This window comes from Stegostoma tigrinum, chromosome 25 (genome assembly GCF_030684315.1).
Source record: "Stegostoma tigrinum isolate sSteTig4 chromosome 25, sSteTig4.hap1, whole genome shotgun sequence".
Lineage (NCBI taxonomy): Eukaryota > Metazoa > Chordata > Chondrichthyes > Orectolobiformes > Stegostomatidae > Stegostoma > Stegostoma tigrinum.
In genome coordinates, this window is record NC_081378.1 from 15,511,539 (window position 1) to 15,532,212 (window position 20,674).

Sequence of the window (20,674 nt, forward strand, 5' to 3'; positions counted from 1 at the left end):
TATCTAAGGCCCTCTGTAACCTGCAACATCCTTCCACACTATCCACAACTCCACTGACTTTACTGTCATCTGAAAATTTACTAACCCATCCTTCTACGGCCTCATCCAGGTCATTTATAAAAATGACAAACAGCAGTAGCCCCAAAACAGATATGTCAATCCCCAGAGCTGTGATTTTCCATGTGCATTACTAGTCAGAAGAGTTTGGCGTGCAGGAAATTTAGAGTTAAAGGGTTCAAGATGAAAAGTAATTAAGTGTCATCAAAGAGTTGATAAAAGGCAGTAAATCATTGTCTGACATGTGTGCTTAATGTATCCATGAGGTACTCATCCCAAAGCCTTATTTTGTAGCTGTGTCCTTGTCACTTGCCAGCCTTTAGGAACTATTAGATGTGAATAGTCTGCTAGTTGTGAGGATAGGTTAGTGAACTAATGGGGTCAGTGTTGAAGCATCTTTCTGTTCTAAAAGGGATGTGTGAAACGCAGAACACTATGGTGCAAGAAGTGGTACGTTGGTAGCTGCAATGACGTAACAAACATTGATTACATAAGAGGCATCTGATGCAGGTGCCTGGCATCCAATCAGGTGTCTGACAGTTCTCTGCAGAGGCAACCTTACAATATTAATTCACATTCATAGAAGCATGAAGCATCAGATAGGTGGTATATACCCTGACAGGGCACAGCAAATCACTCATCCTCTGGCAGTATGGGAACCAAGTTCTTTTGAAGCACCCGCGGCAGCAATCTCTTTCAAGCTGCCCTCATCAGTTGGAATAGCCTCCTGTTGCCGTCCCATGGGATAAGAGCTTCCCTTCTGGACAAATTTCAGGAGAATTCCTGGGAGGTGTTACTAAAATGCGATGCTGCTTTTTACCAGGTTTTTGACATCTCCAAGCATGGTGGGGGTTTTAGATGTAGCTGGTCAAGGTTGAGTGATGCAGCTGGGTTGAAAAGAGTGAAGGGCTGTCTGCATGACATTTAAATATGGCACCTGGAAGATCCTGGCAAAATGCAGAGCTTCCTGTCCACCTACCCATAACATTTGGCATCTGACCTGTGAACACTCAAATGCAATGAGCTGAGAAGGACAAAATCGTGTGAGAAAATGTGAACCACCACCACCACCCCCCCCCCCCCACCCACCCACCAAGTAGAAGTACCTCTCACTTTTGGGGACATTTCCACATTTAGACACAAAAAAACAAGGTACTGCTCTTTTGTTTGGTCTCTCCCTTCATTGCTTTTCTTTCTTCATCCATCTGTTTCCCAGATATTGATGTTATTATCTGGATTTTCACTATACAACACAACCTAGCCAAATTATAAATTGATCTGAAGAGGAGTTATAACAGATTCAAAGTGTAAATTCTGCCTCTCTTTCAAACTAAATATACTGAGTTTTTCTAGCACTTGCTGTTTTAACTTTAGTTATTAGAAATCAAACTTAAGTTACAGCCCAAATGAGGTAATATTTTCAGCTGCTTTGAAGAACATTAGAAAGGACAGAAACCATCTGCTCTTGGTAGAAATAGTACTCGTTATTCATTTCTACAATTCATTTTCTTGATGAACTTGGTATAATATTGCAGTATTTCTAATCGAAGGTTGAGTGAAAAGAAATGACAAAAATGTTATCAACATCAGCAGTCACCCTGGCTCTTCAAACTCTCTCTTCAGTGCTCTGTCCGAATGAAAAGTCCCACACTAGTAACGTCAAGAAGTATAATACACACCTGGAATACTGCATGAACAGAAGAAATACGTATAAACATTCACACTATTGATTACACTTCAGATAAAAATTTAATGGTTATTCTTTAAAAAAATATTTCTAGGGAGTTAATGGTGCTCCTGGATCAGTTGGAGGCCCAGGTCTCATGGTAAGTTGCTGGAATGTGTCTGACAAATCAACATGGATGGTCTCTTTCAGAACTCACAATGCTCACTCATATTTGTGTTGTTCCTCTTTTTTTCAAACAATTTTCCCTGCTCCAATAATCAGCGCCCTCCAATCACAATGCACACGGCTTGTAATATGGTCCTAGGTAAGGAATTTCGTTAGGATACTGACCCAGAAATAAGACTGTTACAGCAGCCACATTCTAATTGCCTGGCATAGCCTTCATTCAAGAATATTTGAAAGATTGTGGGTCTGAACTGCTGCTATTTTTTTCACCAACTTGCTTCAGGATGTTACCTTATCACATAAAGTTAGCTGTCAAAGCAAAGTTCATCCATTCTAAAGCTATCTTAGCAGTCTTTTATCAGGACTTTTTCCATATAATGCTCCTCTGCTTTGTTCTCAGTATGGGTTCCATTAGTTTTCTGATAAATGATCACATTAATGTAACTGTAGCTGGAAGGTTTGGCTGTATATTCCTTGTTGAATAAACGAGATGCATATGCCCATTTTAAGTCTCTTAGAATCTCCTAGTTCAACAAATCTGCTAAAATAACTTTAAATACTCCTATCATTTCCTCCTTTGTTTGTTGAACTGTCTTGACTTTAGTTTGTGAATTCTAAGGGTATGGGGTAGAGGAGGTTTAACGGATTTCTGTTCTTTCAGCCTCTTGAGAAACTGTGCTTCACCACCCTCCAAGCCCATGTAAATAACACCTACATGAAGTTCAACAGCATATTGTTATTGCAAAGAACTTCCATCCTTGTTGTGCCCGTGCACACCTTCATTTTCCATAAATTTCTTAAGGCACAGAGGTCCTGTGGCCTGCCAGCTACATGCACCCACTGAGTTCTACTGAAATTACCCTACTCGACCAGGTAAGTTAATCTTAGCTCCACATATATTTCTTGCTTACTAATAACAGCTACTTGAGATATTAAATCTTGGCCCCCATATCTCCATAGATCACACTTGCTGTTAGAGATAAAAATAACATATTAAAATTATAAACAACATTTCCAGTTATCTCTTGGCCATGAAAATTTTCTCAATATGAGCCAAAACCTTCAGAGAGGGAAGTAAGCGAAAATGGGTAAATGTTTCAGTATAATTTAAAAACCCACCAAAACTACAATGTTAAATCTTTGGAAGATTTTTGTTTATGTAAGTAATAAATATTATTTATTTGTCACAGAAATTCTGTGTAATAGTTTGTGTGTACTTCACTGAATTTTACTTGTCTGCTTATTAGTCAGATTCCACTTATCAGATGTAAGCTCCTATCACCTTTGCATTTCATCAGAGACCAATTAATTTAAACAATGCTTTTTACATTCTCTTGACAGGGTCTGAAAGGATTACCTGGTCTGAAAGGAGAAAAGGTACAAACTTTAGTAGAGTGGGTGAAGTAATGGGTGTTTAATTGATAGAATCATACAATACTGTAGAAGGCCACTTGGCCTGTCAATGCCAACTCTTTCAAAAAACAATCCAGTTAGATCCACATTTGATTTTTAGCCATTCTCTTGAAAATGTTTCAGTTTCATATATTTATCCAATTTCCCTTTGAAAGTAACATTGACACTGCTTCTACCACCCTTTAGGAGGTACATTCCAGGTTATAACAAATTCTCCTTGTTTTTCTCCAGGTTCTTTCTGGCATGTTTAATCAACTTGTACAAATGTATTATGAAACACTTCCAGAACTGTCAGGACTTGAACCCATGCCTCTCTTTTTATGAACATTTATCATTGTTCTTTTTCCACATAAAATGAGACATAAATAACTTTGATAGTTGCTCGCTCAGAGTAATCTGACAATTAGTGAAAACTGATTATGCTGATATGTTTTTTACTTGCATTTCAGGGAGATAATGGGTTACCAGGAAATAAAGGTGATAAGGTAACTATTTCTAGTTTATCTGTTTCTAAATTTGGTTTTATAACACAGTAACAGTGAAGAAACAGAGATAACAAGATGTAGAGCTGGATGAACACAGCAGGCCAGGCAGCATCAGAGGAGCAGGAAAGCTGACGTTTTCTGGTCTGGACCCTTCTGAAATTTCTAAAGAAGGGTCCAGATCCAAAATGTCAGCCTTCCTGCTCCTCTGATGCTGCCTGGCCTGACATGTTCACCCAGCTCTGTACCTTGTTATCTCGGATTCTCCAGCATCGCCATTTCTTACTATCTCACAGTGAAGAAACAGGCAGGTGGCCTAAGGAGACATTGCCAATGTTTTACTCAATACGAGTCACCCAATCCAAATTTTGATCCTGTTACCCTTTAGTAGTCCACTTCAAATAATAATCTAATTACCTTTTAAACTGCTTTATTAAATCTGTTCAATATTCATGTTAGCCACTTTCAACACTAGGATTCCTATTTATTTTCTTTAGGGTGACCCACAAGTCATTTCTGGACCCCAGGGATACAAAGGCGACAAGGGGGAACCAGTAAGGAAACATGGTCATTTTCTCTTTCTGTAAAATTGCTTCATTGACTTATCTGTGATGTTGATTACAGGACTTTGCCAGTTACTTTGAAAAATCATCAATTGATTAAAACCAAATTACAGTGTCATGGGGAAAGGACAACAAAACAGGACTAATTATTATATAGATTACTTAAAGAGCCAACACAGGCAGGATGAGCCGAACACCTCTAATATTCTGTGATTCTGAGATTCCCACCTCCATTGCTAGATTTCAATTCTGAGAAACTTACGTAAATATTCAGTAGATAGAAATCTATCACTACTATTATAAACAAAAATGAGATTTGAAATGAATACAATTTTTCATCCTAAGTTATTAGCTGTACGCATTGATCTAATGGTATCATAACCCAAAACATTCTGGTTTCAGACCTCACTTCAGAGACTCGACAAAAATTTAGTGCAGCATCAGTGCAACAGAAATAACCAAAAGTAACATAAATATGTTAGCTTTTCTCTGCTGGAACTGAGGAATGCCAGACCAAGAAAGTGAACTAGTTATGAATGTAGACTTTAGCATTGATGACCTTCCTAATGGAAGTCTGGGTCTTTATAAACCGCAAAGAGGTTATAGCTAAAGTTGGCACAGTTCATGCTGGCATCAGGAAGCTCTTCTGTACACAATGAAAAATAATACAATCTAGAACTCTCTCCCCACAATTAATTGTGGCTGAATAAAGGCTCAATGTTTTGCTTAAGTAATTTCACAGAGAGTTATATTAAGATATGAAACTTAGTGAAACATTGTATATTTTATATTGTACATGGCCTTCAGAATGATTGAAGTTAATGGGGACAATGGAAGTCTTCTTTAAATCATGTACCTTTCTTTCCTGCAGGGTGATAGAGGTCCACCAGGGTTTGATGGTGACAAAGGAGAGAAAGGAGAAGATGGACCTCCAGGGCTTAAGGTGAAGATACCATTCCTTCTCATCACTATTACCCAGTTGAAATCCATGAACAAAGCGTTTGGTTTATCAGACTAAATGGGTGATGTTTGCTTCTTATACCTACTACGTCCTATAAATACTAAGCTGCTTTTTGTTTTTGACATGATGGTTAATGCTTTACAGCAATCAGGAGTCACTCTATCAGCCTCTAATTGTTCACCAATTCTACATAAAGAATCCAAAAGCACTAAATTTCTCATAAATTGGGTGTTAGATTGTTCCTTCAGAAAAGCGGGTATAAATGGAACAAATTCATGACTAAATGGTACATTGGATATATTCAGGTAAATTCACTAATCCTGCCTTCTCCCAAGTCAGCAGAAAGACTCAGTTGCATGGAGAACAGATCAGAGAAAGGACTGCGATATATCTGAGATCTGGTCTGAATTCTCATCAATCTTTTCCCTGCTTTGAAAGTGGAATCAAGGAACTTTCTTTATTGTCCTAGATTGGAAGGGAATAGATGAATAGTCTGAGTTTTGCTTCATTACTTTTGAGTGAAACCCTTTTTTTGTATTTATATAGATATTTGAGATGAGTAGGTGGATGAGTAAGATGGTGTCTGAATTGGTTGATTTTCCACAATATTTGGAAAATGTGAGCTTGATTAACTGAATAGCTTTTTCTCTTTCCATATTGTCTGATTTAATTGGATTGTCTTCAAGATTGGACCATGATTATCTAACAATCTCCAATCATTTTTATGTTTTCTTTCAAGGGTCACAAAGGAGAACCAGGTTCCAAAGGATCAATGGGGTTATTTGGGGCTAGAGGTCCTGCAGGACAGAAGGTTTGTACTGATGTCTAGTCTCAATTCAGTAGAGAACCCTGGCTTGTTTAAAATTATGACAATCTGTGGTAATGACATCTAAATCTCTTACCTTGGAGTTAGTAACTCCCTTCCAGTTATTTGATTGTAGAGTTGATTTTCCAGTAAGACAATGCAGTTTATCACCTACAGTAAATAGGTCGTGATAGTTGATATCACACTGTTAATGTTACCGCAAAGAACAAGAGGCATTTAATAACTTCCCCATGAAACCTGCTCTTAGTTCCTAAAAATTTTAACACAGGAACAGTAGTCATCCATTCATATATTTCAAGGTTGATATGTAGCTGAGCCCCTTGTTACCCACCAATGGTTCCACATTTTAATACGCTTGCCGAAAAATAATCTTTCCACTCAGTTTTAAAATTTAAATTGACCTCAGACCTAACAATTTATTGTGGGGAGAGAGTTCCAGATTTTCATTATTTTTAATTTGTGTATAGAAGAGCTTCCTGACATCAGCCTGAACAGTGCCAACTTTAACCACAATCTCTTTGCGGTTTATAACGAACTAGACCTACCAATAGGAAGGTCATCATTGCTAAAGTCTGGACTGGATTGGTGTGTCAGGACCACAGGAAGTCCTGGCACAGTTAACTCCACAGGAATTACCCAGGAAGTTAAAATGTCTTATGGGTAATTACCTGGTGTCCTGAACCTTGTCTCTTGATGCCTTTTCTTAACACATCAAGTAGAAGGGTGTACAATGTGAGGCTGGATGAACACAGCAGGCCAAGCAGCATCTCAGGAGCACAAAAGCTGATGTTTCGGGCCTAGACCCTTCATCAGAGAGGGGGATGGGGAGAGGGAACTGGAATAAATAGGGAGAGAGGGGGAGGTGGACCGAAGATGGAGAGTAAAGAAGATAGGTGGAGAGAGTGTAGGTGGGGAGGTAGGGAGGGGATAGGTCAGTCCAGGGAAGACGGACAGGTCAAGGAGGTGGGATGAGGTTAGTAGGTAGCTGGGGGTGCGGCTACCCAGTTCGTCCCCTCCCCCCACTGCACCAGACAACCAGCCCAGCCCTTCCCCCCCCACCCACTGCATCCCAAAACCAGTCCAACCTGTCTCTGCCTCCCTAACCGGTTCTTCCTCTCACCCATCCCTTCCTCCCACCCCAAGCCGCACCCCCAGCTGCCTACTAACCGCATCCCACCTCCTTGACCTGTCAGTCTTCCCTGGACTGACCTATCCCCTCCCTACCTCCCCACCTACACTCTCTCCACCTATCTTCTTTACTCTCCATCTTCGGTCCGCCTCCCCCTCTCTCCCTATTTATTCCAGTTCCCTCTCCCCATCCCCCTCTCTGATGAAGGGTCTAGGCCCGAAACGTCAGCTTTTGTGCTCCTGAGATGCTGCTTGGCCTGCTGTGTTCATCCAGCCTCACATTGTATTATCTTGGAATTCTCCAGCATCTGCAGTTCCCATTATCTCTCAAGTAGAAGGGTGTGTTGACTGGAGGGGAGGGGTGGGATGAGTCTTATGTAAAGCACAAACACTATTGTGAAACTGGTGGTCTGAAGTGCCTGTTTCTGTACTGTAAGTACCTTGTAATATCTCATGTGTTCTTTACTGATTGATAGTAATTGTTATATTTCAGGGTGAACCCGGTGAACATGGCAACAATGGAATTGCAGTAAGTTTAAATTATAACTTTGGCTAAAAGAACCAAGTTGGCACTCTGGATTAATCCATTACAAGAGGATCAGGCAATGCAAGTTTGAACAAGAAACTTTATGTAAAAATATTAAATAAAAACTGAAAAAACTGTGGATGCTGTAAATTAGGAACAAAAACAAAGTTACTGGAAAAGCTCAGCAGATCTGGCAGCATTTGTGAAGGGAAAAAATAGAGTTAACATTTTGGGTCTGGTGTCCCATCCTCAGAATGGGAAAATATTAGGTTTGCAGCATGTTTCATGCATGATAGAACTGTTGAATAAGATAATCAAGATGGTTCTGAAGAACGTAGTGCAAATCGGTTCAAAAGGATTGAGTGGGATATTGCTTTAAATGTTAATACAGTAACATTACCATCATCGATTGCAGATTGCATTGGTTCCAGAAAAAGCCCATTACCACCTATTCAGAGCAAATAAAGATGGGCAGTAAATGCTGCTCTTGCCAGTGTTGCTAACGTATTGAGATTTTCAAAAATGTTTTGATTATTCCCAGGTGGGCTGCAGTTTTTGCCAATATAAGTGCAATATCTACAAAAATGTGACTCCTTTATTGTAGTGTTGCAGAACGTCTTGGGAATATGATTAGAAAATAAATTAATAGAAAGGTCTTTGTCAGCCCACTCTCACCTTTTTAAACTTACGAGTGTCCTTCCTTGAGATGCTTGAAGTTGGTTTATGAATTGAAGAAAAATCATTTGCAATACATCATTATTTGTGTGTTCATATTTATTTTAGCATTTTGCATGGCTTGTTTTCTACAGAAGTAAAATGACATATTTCTGTTTGTGCTGCTTTGCATTTATCCTCAAGGCTAATTCTATTTGCATGGTTAACTAATCAGCAGCGTAACAAATGTGGTACAAGTTGTATAATGCCTTTATTGAGGTTTTCTCTTCCTTTTGTTTTATGTTGCATAAATGTATTAGAGATGGAAGTAGAAGTGGTTTAGTTACAGTAAAACTTCTCTTAAAAATAGAGTACATTATGATTAAAGCATTAATTAGATAATGATTTACTGGCCAGAAACTGTCAGAGCAGCTTACATTAGAGTACATTATTTACACTCATGTGTAAATATATTGCATGGGGTTGTGGTCCTCAATCAAACAATAACAGGTTATAATTATACATCACCTTTATCATAATAAAATATCAAAAATATTTCTTAGTTCCACTCTTGTTCATTTTGGTGCTGTTTTAGTCTTCCTGTTGTTTTCCCATAGCCTATTTAAAATGACCATTATATTTCATTAGAAGCTTTTCACCTCTATAAGCCTTTTCAAAATATTTTACCCAGCGGTGATTTGACCCATTTCCTACTTCTATTATGATTCTTCTGATTGCCTAAATTCTATTCCTTTACCTGTTGTTTTCCCCTGTCCTCCCTGTCATGGTCAGTGCTAAGACATCAACTTGACCCTTGTCTGTAAAATTAGATAATTTTAAAATTATTTTAAGACCTTGTGACAATTACTTGCCATCCATCCTCCTGCTCATTACAGCTTTGCCTTCCATTTGTTTGCACTAAAGAATCTCAGATGATCATCTGATCAGAAAATTTATACCACCAATATAGAATTATAGAATCCCTATAGTGTGGCCAGTGCGCTTCAAGTCTACACTGACCCTCTGAACAGCATCCCATCCAGACTCATTACCCCTGAGCCCCCCACCCATCCCCTGCATTTCACATGGCTAATCCACTTAGCCTGCACATTCCTGGACACTATGGGGAACTTAGCATAGCCAATCCACCTAGTCTGCAGATCTTTTGTGACTGTGGGAGGAAATCCATGCAGATACAGGGAGAATGTTTAAACTCCACACAGACAGTCACCTGAGACTGGGGTTGAACCCAGGTCACTGGTGCTGTAAGACAGCAGTGCTAACCACTGAGCCACCGTACCACCCCATAGAGCCACTGTGCCACCCTATTAATATAAAGTACTTCAAAACTAGACTACTAATTACAGAGCCAAGCAGACACACTGCAGAATGGTACTTAGAATTCCTAATAAGACAATAAGAAACAGGAACAGGAGTAGGCCATTCAGCCTCTTGAGCCTGCTCCACTATCCAACAGGATCATGGTTGATCCAACATTCCTCACATCCAATTTCCTGCAGCTTCCCTCGATTCCCCTACTGATCAAGAATCGATCTCGCCTTAAATATAAACATGGAGTCTGCCCACGCAGCTCTGTGGGAAGCAGTTCCAAATATTCATGACCCTCTGAGGAAAGAAATTCTTCCTCATCTCAGTCTTAAATTGGCACCCCTTTATTCTGAGACAATATTTTCAGGGAAATGCGGGAGACACGGTCGAGGGCGTTCTCAACCACTGCGGGGGTGGGGGGGGTGATGCAGGAAAGTCGCGGTCCTTGAAAAATGAGCATATCTGAGATGTATGAGAGTGGAATGCCTCATCCTGGGAGCAGATGCAGCAGAGGCGAAGGAATTGGGAACAGGGGATGGCATTTTTGCAGGAAGGTGGGAGGAGTTGTATTCAAGGTAGCTGTGGGAGTCGGTGGGCTAGAGGGGAATCAGATTATATAGATTTCTGTTTGCCGCCTTCCTGGTGCTCCCTTTACTCAGGAAGCCTCCCTGATTATATTAAATTGATGAACAAGGAACAAGAATCGGCCACTTGGCCCTTCAAAGCTGCTGCATCATTCAATAAGATCATGGCTGATCTGATTTTAGCCTCAACTTTACAATCCTGCATGTTTCTGACCTTACATTCCATTGGTAATCAGGAATCTATCTACTTCTGCCCTAAATATACTTGATCATTCTGCACTCCCTTCCTTTTGAGGAATTCCAAAGACTTTCAACACTTTGAGAGGAAGAATATTTCGCTATCTCTGTCTTAAATGGGAAACCCATTACTTCTAAACTAGTTTCCCTAGTTCTAGAGCTGCTTCAAATTTTTGCTTAGATTGTTCAAAAATAGCTTTCACAACCCACCTTTATTACAACCAAAGTTGCTATGTTGTTTTAAAATGGACCTTTGTTTAACCAGGCAAACGTGTTAATTATGTTGAAACTGATTTCTCTCTCTTGCTCTTCTAGAGCCTTGGAATGTTCATGCCTTTATAAGGAAACATAATGTTGTTCAAGAATTAATTGAATCTAACTGTCAACTTTTGTGGTTGATACTGAAATAACACAGCTCAATAGCATTTGAAACATTCAAATATTACAGACTATAGTGAATGTAATGAGGTCAGCCAGGTGGGCTTCATAGAAAATGAGTTCCCTGATTGGGGCTGTTAACTTGGTACAATCAGGGAGCCCTGGCTGAAAGATATAAACAGGAGTTTCAGGGATTCTGTTCACCGTGAGAGCTGGCTCTGTGTCAAGAACTATCCACATGTAAATAAAGGGTGACTTGGTGACAGGATACTGGCCTCTGCGGAGTTATTTCACAGACAATTATCTGCAGGGATTCCAGCTTGAAAGGAATTTAAAAATAATTATATATATGGCCTCTTTTACCCATTTACAAATTTTAAAACAGAAATGTGTTTTTAAGTGTTCTCTTCAAACCTGCAACATCAGTATAAATTGTGGCTTCTACCACCAGAGGGAACCATTTTCTTTAACCTATATACAGCAGCAAGCAACTAAAAATGCATTCATTTTTCTCAGAATTCCCAAAATCCTTTTCTGCATCTTATTTTCTCTAATTGAATTTGATTATGTAGTTAAAATAGATCTATTTTTCTGCACAGTGAGTCATGTCATAAGCTGGGCCTTGGGCTAAGTTCTTCCTCAAGATAAAGTACAGAAATACATATATACATGCTGACATTCTTTAGCTATATATTAATAGGAAAAAATCCAGTTAGCTGAAGAAAATGTCACAAAGCATTAGTGTAATGTTAGAATATTTATTTTAGTGCAATAAATGAGCAATTATTCAGAATATTGTTACAGACCTCTTGGGGCCTGTCTAAAGTTTGTCAAAAGGAAAGCTTACTCTAAATGCTGAAAAACGTCACTGCCTTCTGCGGAGAGAATAGTTAAGCTAATATTTCAGAATCTGCATAGACCCCATCATTTCCGATGTAGTGTTTACAGCTAAAATATTGACATCTTCGCTGTCTCTACAGATGCTGCCTGACTGGTTGAGTGTTTACAGCATTTTCTGTTCTTTCTTAGAGAGTCAATGCTCACACCATTGGGACTATCTTTTAAAAACAAAACTGTTTCACTTTATTATCATTGTTTTTAAGATGCTTTTGATTTTACAATGACTACTTTGCAACTTTTTAAATGATGGATAACATTATCAAGTTTAGACGTGACTTATTTAAAAGGGGAGGTGGGCTGATGGAGAAATCTTTCTTTTACAGACATGTCTAATGGCAATATTCCTTCATTACAACCATGAAGGAATGACTTTCTTAAAAGGCAGTATTAACGGTATAACTCAATTTTTTTTAAAAATGGATTTATATAGAACATTACATAGGCAAGATGATGGCAGGGTGGCAGTGTCACTAACTAAATAAGCTAGTTACCCAGGTTAATATTAAGGGGACATGTGTTTGAAACCCACCATGGTAAATGGGGGAAATTTAAATTCAATTTTAAAAGAAAATAAATAAAAGTCAACCACATCAGCACGATCAATTGTCATTAAAAAAAATCTGGTTCGGTATTTCCTTATTTTTCTAATTTTTCTTCTGAAGAATTTGCACTTAATCTGTACCTAGGTAACTTGGTACCTAAGATGGCACTGTAAGTGGCAAATTGTAAACTTTTCAGTGTACTTAAAAGAGTACATGTGACAATAAATCTAATTCTAATATTCTTTTGGGAAGAAAATTTGCCATCATTACTGAGCCTAGCCTATAAGTGGCTCCAAATCTACAGTAATGTGGTTGACTCTTAACAGCCTGCTGGCAATTAAGAATGGGCAATAAATGTTGGCCTAGCCAGTGATCCTGTGAGTGAATTTTAAAAAATTGTCCCACTGTATTTTACATCCAATTAAGGACTTTTGAAGAGTAGTCACTGTTGTAATTTAGAAAATGATGGTGATTTGCACACAATGACCTTAAAGTAGCAGTGAAGCAATGAGCAGATAATCTTTTTTTTATCGAGATTTTTTGAAGGATAACCAGTGGCCAAGAATCCCATGTTCTTCTTTGAATAATAGTGTGACTTTTTTTTGTTTTCATTTCAAAGCAATAACTGTTTGGGAAACAGCATCACAGCAAGATCCCTTCATCATCCAATAGGTCTGGGACAATTTTCTCTGGACATGAATGAGTTTCTGTTACATGGCAGGAATCCAGAATCAGGAATTTTTTTAACACTGTGATCCCTCATCCAGTCCAGGTGGGCTTTTCATCTGGGAGATGTGGGGATGGTTTGAGACCAGGAAGGTTGCAAGCCTGATGCATCAGCCCAGTTCTTCAGTTTATTCCTCATCCTCTTTCCCTCCTCACTTAATCACCCTCTGACCACCTTATCATCAACTCATGAACCTCTACTGACATCTGAAAATTTAAAGAAAGTCAAAAGAAATAGCATGACTTGAATAGTCACAAAAGAAATATTACCCTCTTTGATCATCAACCTGTCAAAGTAAATAAACATTACTTGAATATTCAACTACTAAACAGATATCCTCTTTTGAGCTCATAAGCCTGTCAAAATAAATAATCCGTATTGTCTTAAATAGCTGCATAAACAAATGCTGGAGTGTAGAATCTGTTAGTGTTGATGAAGACATCCATTTCATCATAATGACAGTCCTCAGCATAACATATATCTAAAGCCTACAGAATCCATTGGTGCCGTTAAAGACAGTTGAAAGCTCTGACATCTGTTAAAACTTTGAAATAGTAAAAAAATGGCTGATTTGTTCTTAGAGTATGAATGGTAGCCTTGGGGGGAATAAAATCACCAATTAGCTATTGATCTTGAGCCATGTTAGTCTTTCAACATTGTACAGTGAAGATAAGCACTTTGTCCAGTGGACACTCTAATGCACTTGAACACTTCCATTTTTACAATGTTGTTCTTCCACTTGACAGTTTTCCAGCAACCACGTTATTTAATGGTTTGGGTTCAGTACCTTTCCTAATGACAGCACCATCATAAATCAACTTAGTAAATAAAAATATTGCTCGGACTACTGAAGTTCATGATGAACTGTAAAACTTATACCATTTACTTACCTTTTTCCTGCATCCTCCACATGGTTCACACCTGAACTTCCAGGTGTGATTCAGAAAGGCCTTCAAAATATGGCTACCTTTCTGAAAATTGCAGAAATTCTGAAATGATCACTTCCCTAATAATTCTGGCAACTCTAAAAAAGGTGCAGAGCTCCCACGCCACCCCTTTCTCTTTAGTAGTGAAAATAGTCGGAGATGGAAATGTGGGCAGGATTTGTCCTTCAGCTGTCTTTTTATTTTCTTTTGCCCAACTCAATATAATATTAGAGATAATGGGGACTGCAGATGCTGGAGAATCCAAGATAATAAAGTGTGAAGCTGAATGAACACAGCAGGCCAAGCAGCATCTCAGGAGCACAAAAGCTTATTACGTTTCAGGCCTAGACCCTTCCGCAGAGAGGTCGATAGGGAGAGGGTTCTGAAATAAATAGGGAGCAAGGGGGAGGCGGACTGAAGATGGAGAGAAAAGAAGATAGGTGGAGAGGAGAGTATAGGTGGGGAGATAGGGAGGGGATAGGTCAGTCCAGGGAAGACGGACAGGTCAAAGAGGCAGGATGAGGTTAGTAGATAGGAAATGGAGGTGTGGCTTGAGGTAGGAGGAGGGGATAGGTGAGAGGAAGAACAGGTTAGGGAGGCGGGCTTTTGTGCTCCTGAGATGCTTGGCCTGCTGTGTTCATCCAGCTTCACACTTTGTTATCCATATAATATTAAATCAGGCCCGTAAAATTCAACTTGATGTTCCTACTCATGGGTGAACCCAAAAATATGAGAAAGTCAATAATAAATTCAATAAGGAATGCAGGAGACATCTATTCACCCTGAGAGTGTAAGAGTTTGGAATTCATTATCACATTTTCAAGGAGTGTGAATGAATAAGCCATTGAGATGAATAGCATGGATGTATTTAAAGAAAAGCTATATAAACACATGAAGGAAAAAGAACTAGAAGAATATGCTGGAAGTGGGGAGAAGGCTCACAGAGAGCATAAACATTAACACTTGCCTCTTCTTTCTGTAATTCTATGTAATTTTAGTGAGATGCACTGCATGCGTTTGGACTATATATAGAATTGCTAATAATGTAATCATCATCACTCTATGTTATCAAAGGTTCGTTAATTCCTTCATTCTATCGGAATTGATAAGGGCACAAAATGTGTTACTTGTACATCATACAAGCACTTTTTCGAGGTTTAATTGGTACAAAATCAACATCTGCTGTGTTCAGAAATCTGTTTCCTCTTCCATGGTTCTTTTCCTTTCTTATTCCTGTCCACAGCCTAAGCCTATTCAAGATCTGAATTGCCCCCTTCAACTTAACATCTTCAATCTCGTTAAGCACAAAGTAAACTATTGCTCATTGTGTTTGCTCCTCCACACAATGTTGAACTGAAATCTCATTGCAACGCTGTCATTCCCAGACTTCAAAATTATAGAGTTCCTCACCTCCTTCAATTTGCTTGTCTGATTTTAGTTTTCAGGATGCAAGACATAAGCCAGCTTTACATAGTGGTCTAAATGAGTAAAATATAACTGTACGGAAGCATTATTAAATTGAATTTGACCCTAAAACACAGAAAAACAATATTAGGACAGGGGACTAAAAGGTTAGTTCATGGACCAGGTCTTAAATGGCATATTAAAGCTGGAGGTAAATATATGCAGTCTGAGAGGTTTAGGGAGGATATTTCAAAGTTTGGAGTGCAGGTAACTAAAGATATAACCACTAATAGTGGAAGAATCGAATGTAATAACTTGTAAAAACAGAATTGGCCCAAAGGAATATTGACAACTGAAAACATGAAAGTGAATTTTTAAATTAAAACTATCTTGGACAGGAGCCAATGAAAATCGTGCAAACAAAGAGATCATTATTTTGTTCATTTATTTTCTCAACCTTGCTTTTGTAATGAGTTATCACAGTTGATTCTTTATGTAAGGTTTTCCTTTTATAAGAGACAAGATTGTGAGTGGAGAAAAGGGCTGCCAGTTGTAGCCCTGATCCAATGTCAATGAGTTGAATATAATGACACTCCACCTACCCTCCCTACAACAGAGACCCTAAAGCAAATTGGGAGGAAGGATAGGCCATAAAATAATGCAGAGAGTCATAGATTCATAGAGTTATACAGCACAGAAGAGGCCTTTTGGCCCATCAAGTCTTCTTCAAACTATCCGCATGAATCCCTCTTTCTATCACTTGACTCAGAGCCATGTATGTTATGATATTTCAAGTGCTGATCCACATATCTTCTAAAGGTTGCAAGGTTTCACACCTCTACTGCCCTCTCATGCAGTATATTCCAGACCCTCACCACCCTCTGGGTGTAAACAAATTTCTTCAGCTCTCCTCTAAATATCCTAGACTTAATCTTAAAACTATGCCTCGTTATTGACCCTCTTTCTAACTTCCCTATCCATGCCCCATTACTCTTATACACAATCAGGCCCCCCTCAGCTTTCTCTGCTCCAAAGAAAACAGTATGAGGCTGCCCAGTTACTCTTCATACCTAAAATGCTCCCATCCTAGGCAACATCCTGGTAAATCTCCTCTGCATCCCTTCTAGTGCAATCATATTCTCCCAAGATGCGATGACCAGAACTGTACACACTACCCAAGCTATATCCTAAACGTTTTGTACAGTTCAACATAACCTCTCTGCCCTTACAATCTATACAATAACTAATGAAGGCAAGTGTCCTGTCTGCGTCCTAACCATCTATTAGCCTGGCCTGTAACTTTCAGAGATCTGTGAACAAACACTCCAAGATGCTTTTGTTCCTCTGGTCCTCATGGTGTTCTCCCTTGTCTTGTTACTTCTTCCAATGTGCATCACCTCACACTTTTCAGGGTTAGATTACATCTGACACTGATCTGCCAATCTGACCAACCTATCTATGTCCTCATGTAACCGAAGACTTCTTCACTGTCAATCACCTAGGCAATCTTTGTGTCATCTATAGTTATCATCTCATCTACATTGTTTGTATATAGCATGAACCATTAGAGACATTGCACTGATTCCTGTGGTATGCCACTAGACACTGGCCTCAAGATACAGAAACAACTTTCTGCCACCATCCCCCATCTTCTACCACAATGCCTATTTTGGATCCATCTTGCCAAGTTAGCCTGGATGTCTTGTGCTTATATTTCCTGCCTTCCCAACTCAGCAACAAATAAATCAGGAATGGGGAAGGTTGAGGTTGGTACTCAGAATATTGTAACCAGTTTTGAGGCCACATAATTGTGCTGACGTTGGAGAGTGTCTGGAGGAGTTACACTAAAATAATCATAGGGATGAAGAACATGTCATATGTAAAGCATTTGAAGAGTCTGACTCCATACTTGATGGAGTTTAGAAGGATGAGAGGGGATCTGATTGAACCTTCTAGCATATAAAGAGGCCTGGGTAGAGTAGACATGGGGAAGATGTTTCTAGTCGTAGGAGAGACTAAGACCTGGCAGAGCACAGCCTCAGAGTGAAGGGATGACCCTTTAGAATTGAGAAGAGAGGGAATTTCTTAAGCCAGAATATGGTTAATCTGTGGATCTCATTACCACATAATGCTGTGGAGGCCAAGTCATTGAGTATACTTAAGACAGAGATGGCTCTTGATTAGTAAGGGGATCAAAGGTTACAGGGAGAAGGCAAAACAATGGAGTTGACAAGTGTAGTGAATATAATGAGATTAGGCCCTGACTGAGGCTGTTAATCTAGTCCAATCAGGGAACCCTAGCTGGCAGATAAGAACAGGAGTTGTAGACATCCAGTTCACTCTGAGAACTGGCTCTAAGGAAGCTGGGTCAGTACCAAAGAATCTCCATTTGTGAATAAAGAGTGACTTAGTGAGAGGATGCCAGCCTCTGTGGAGTTATTTCAGTGATGATGAGAGAAAGGCACACTCCTGAAAAAAATCATACACAATAGTTGTCTTTGTTTCGGGGTAAGCGTTTCTGGTATCATGCCGTTATTTGGTAAGCTTGGCTAGTTTGATCTTGCCATTGAAGACTGGGCCCAATATGTGAAATGAATGTTTCAGAGATAGTCGCATCTGCAGATGCTGGAGAATCTGAGATAACAAGATGCAGAGCTGTATGAACACAGCAGGCCAAGCAGCATCAGAGAGCAGGAAAGCTGACTTTCGGGCCTAGACCCTTCTTCAGAAAACAATTTTCTGAAGAAGGGTCTAGGTCCGAAACATTAGCTTTCCTGCTCTCAAATGCTGCTTGGCCTGCTGTGTTCATCCAGCCCTGTACCTTGTTATCTCTTTTGTGGAAAGAATGTGGTTTTTTTTCCAGGCAAATTACATTGGGCCGGATGAAAAGCAATGAGTAATTCTCCTGATAGCTTGTGGACCCACAGCTTTTCCAGTTATTAGGAATCTCAATTTCTCTTCGGTGCCAGATACGAAAACTGGATTTGCTTTACAGATTTACTTAAGGAATATTAAGCCTCCTACAATTCTGAGATGCTATCAGTTTTACTCAGCAATTTGAGAACCAGGGGAATCCATATCGTGATTTTTGACTAGGTTGAGTCAATGGGCAGAGATATGTGACTTTGGTTTAAATGTAAATGAGATGCTAACAGACCACTTGAAATGTGGAGTTAATAATGTAACCATGCAAAAGTGGCCATTAGCTGAAGCCCAATTGGACTTCAAACAGACACTACAACTAGTTTTATCATTGGAAAATGCAGCAAGTGAAGAATAGGAGTTTCAAGGTATTCCAATGCAAGTGGACACCTTCGCCAGTCCAACTGAGCACAGGTGGCACCACTTCAGTGACAGCAATTACATAGCCTCACTCAGGACATATCCTGAATAGAGGGAGTCTAGGTAATCCCATAGCAAAACCCCAAAACAAAGTCAAACCTCAGCCAAGCAGTCAAAATGTTCTTTAGGATGCGGGCCAGCAAGCCATTGTAGTTGCTGTCAATACAAGGACTCAAGGTAGCAAAAGAGTCCCACTAGATCTAAATTGAGTAAACAAACTCATAGACTGGTATCCAGGAAAGTGCATACCCTGGAAAGCCCACCTACATCAAAGGCAATCAGGGTAAACATCTGGTTTAAAGGTCAGTAATAATGGGAACTGCCAATGCTGGAGAATCCAAGATAACAAAGTGTGGAGCTGGATGAACACAGCAGGCCAAGCAGCATCTCAGGAGCACAAAAGTTTTTGTGCTCCTGAGATGCTGCTTGGCCTGCTGTGTTCATCCAGCTCAACACTTTGTTATCTTGGTTTAAAGGTCACCTGGTTCTAATGGAGGTTGATACGGCTCATCTGGTTTAGCAATCTCAGAAACAGCCTTTAACAAAATTCACTCTAGACTCCAACCCTTAGGTCTACACAAGGCCTCAGCTGGACTGAGAACCTATACCAAGGAATCTTTACACAATAGTGTACAACTTCAGTTCCAGTCTCTTCAGAGAAGTAGCTGAGTCAGTTACCACTGGTTGTAGTAAAAGCCTTAGGCCAAAGCCTGATGGGGTGAAATTGGTTGAGAATGACTCACCCAGGTTGATTCATCACTTTGCCATTAGAAAGTGACTACCTGAGTGAACTCCAAATTAAATACCTGGATGTTTTTCAGGAAGATCAAAGGAGCCAATGCCACCCTTCATGTTGACCAGGAAGCAATTCCATGATTCTACATGGCCCACCCAGTACCATTTGCATTATGTGCAAAAGCAGAGGTGGAAATCAGAAGGCTGGAAAATGAAGGAATCATTAAACCAGTCCAGTTTGCAGAGTGGGCAGCACCAAGACACACTGATTGTGAAGCCCATTGGGTTCGTTCACCTTTGTGGGGATTTTAAACAAACAGTAAACTGTTTTTGTGGCTCGAGAAATACCCAACCCCTCGCATGGACGATTTATACACAAAGCTGGCGTGGGACCAACTGTCCTTCACTCAGCTGGACATGAGCCATGCAGACTTGCAACTGTGGTTAGATAAAGATTCCCAGACATATGCTGCAGTTAATACCCCTAAGGGCTTGTACCAAATTAAGAGACTGCTGAGGCTGATGATATCCCAAATGGCAATTGTTTTTAGCAGATGGACTATGTTTTACGAGGTCTGCCTCAGGTTGCCATTTATCCAGATGATGTGCTAATGATAGGGAAGACCAATGGGAGCAGATAGAGTACTTGGACATAATCCTTAGACATTTCTCCCAGGCAGGAGTACACCTTAGAAGGGAAATGTATGTTCCCGGCAGCCCAAGTGACCTACTTTGGCTGAACTCCACTAAGGTCATTCAGGGGTTTCCAAAATGAAGATGTTAGCAAGAAGTTATGTTTGGTGGCCAGAATTGGAAGCAGACATATTCGCATTGATAGGGTGGTGCCCCGAGTGTCACCATGAACAGAAATTACTGACAGCAGATCACTCACATTCTCCAGAAAGGAGAATGGGTAAACACTGTACATGGCTGCACTTCGAATATGCAGACCCTACTATGGGCTCAATGTTCTTAGTCATTGTAGATGCCCAGTCAAAGTGGCTGGACATGCATAGGTTTCATACATCAAACATGATGACGACAATAGAAAAGTTGCACGCATCTTTTACAATACACAGACTCCTGTAAGTGTTGGTCATAGATATAA

The 20,674-nt window shown here is 39.7% G+C and overlaps 1 protein-coding gene across 11 annotated transcripts in view; it reads left to right on the forward strand.

Moving 5' to 3' along the window:
- The window catches only part of LOC125463397 (collagen alpha-1(VII) chain), a 377,348-nt gene that overhangs the window by 247,441 nt on the left and 109,233 nt on the right, over positions 1-20,674 (forward strand). For 10 of the 11 annotated variants that reach the window (XM_059654498.1, XM_059654507.1, XM_059654500.1 and 7 more), the window contains 7 exons: positions 1,839-1,883; positions 3,251-3,286; positions 3,772-3,807; positions 4,302-4,358; positions 5,239-5,310; positions 6,068-6,139; positions 7,776-7,811. In XM_059654498.1, the coding sequence (XP_059510481.1) occupies positions 1,839-1,883; positions 3,251-3,286; positions 3,772-3,807; positions 4,302-4,358; positions 5,239-5,310; positions 6,068-6,139; positions 7,776-7,811 (354 nt within the window). The remainder of the gene's footprint in view (positions 1-1,838; positions 1,884-3,250; positions 3,287-3,771; positions 3,808-4,301; positions 4,359-5,238; positions 5,311-6,067; positions 6,140-7,775; positions 7,812-20,674) is intronic. The other variant, XM_059654502.1, reaches the window with a different exon arrangement.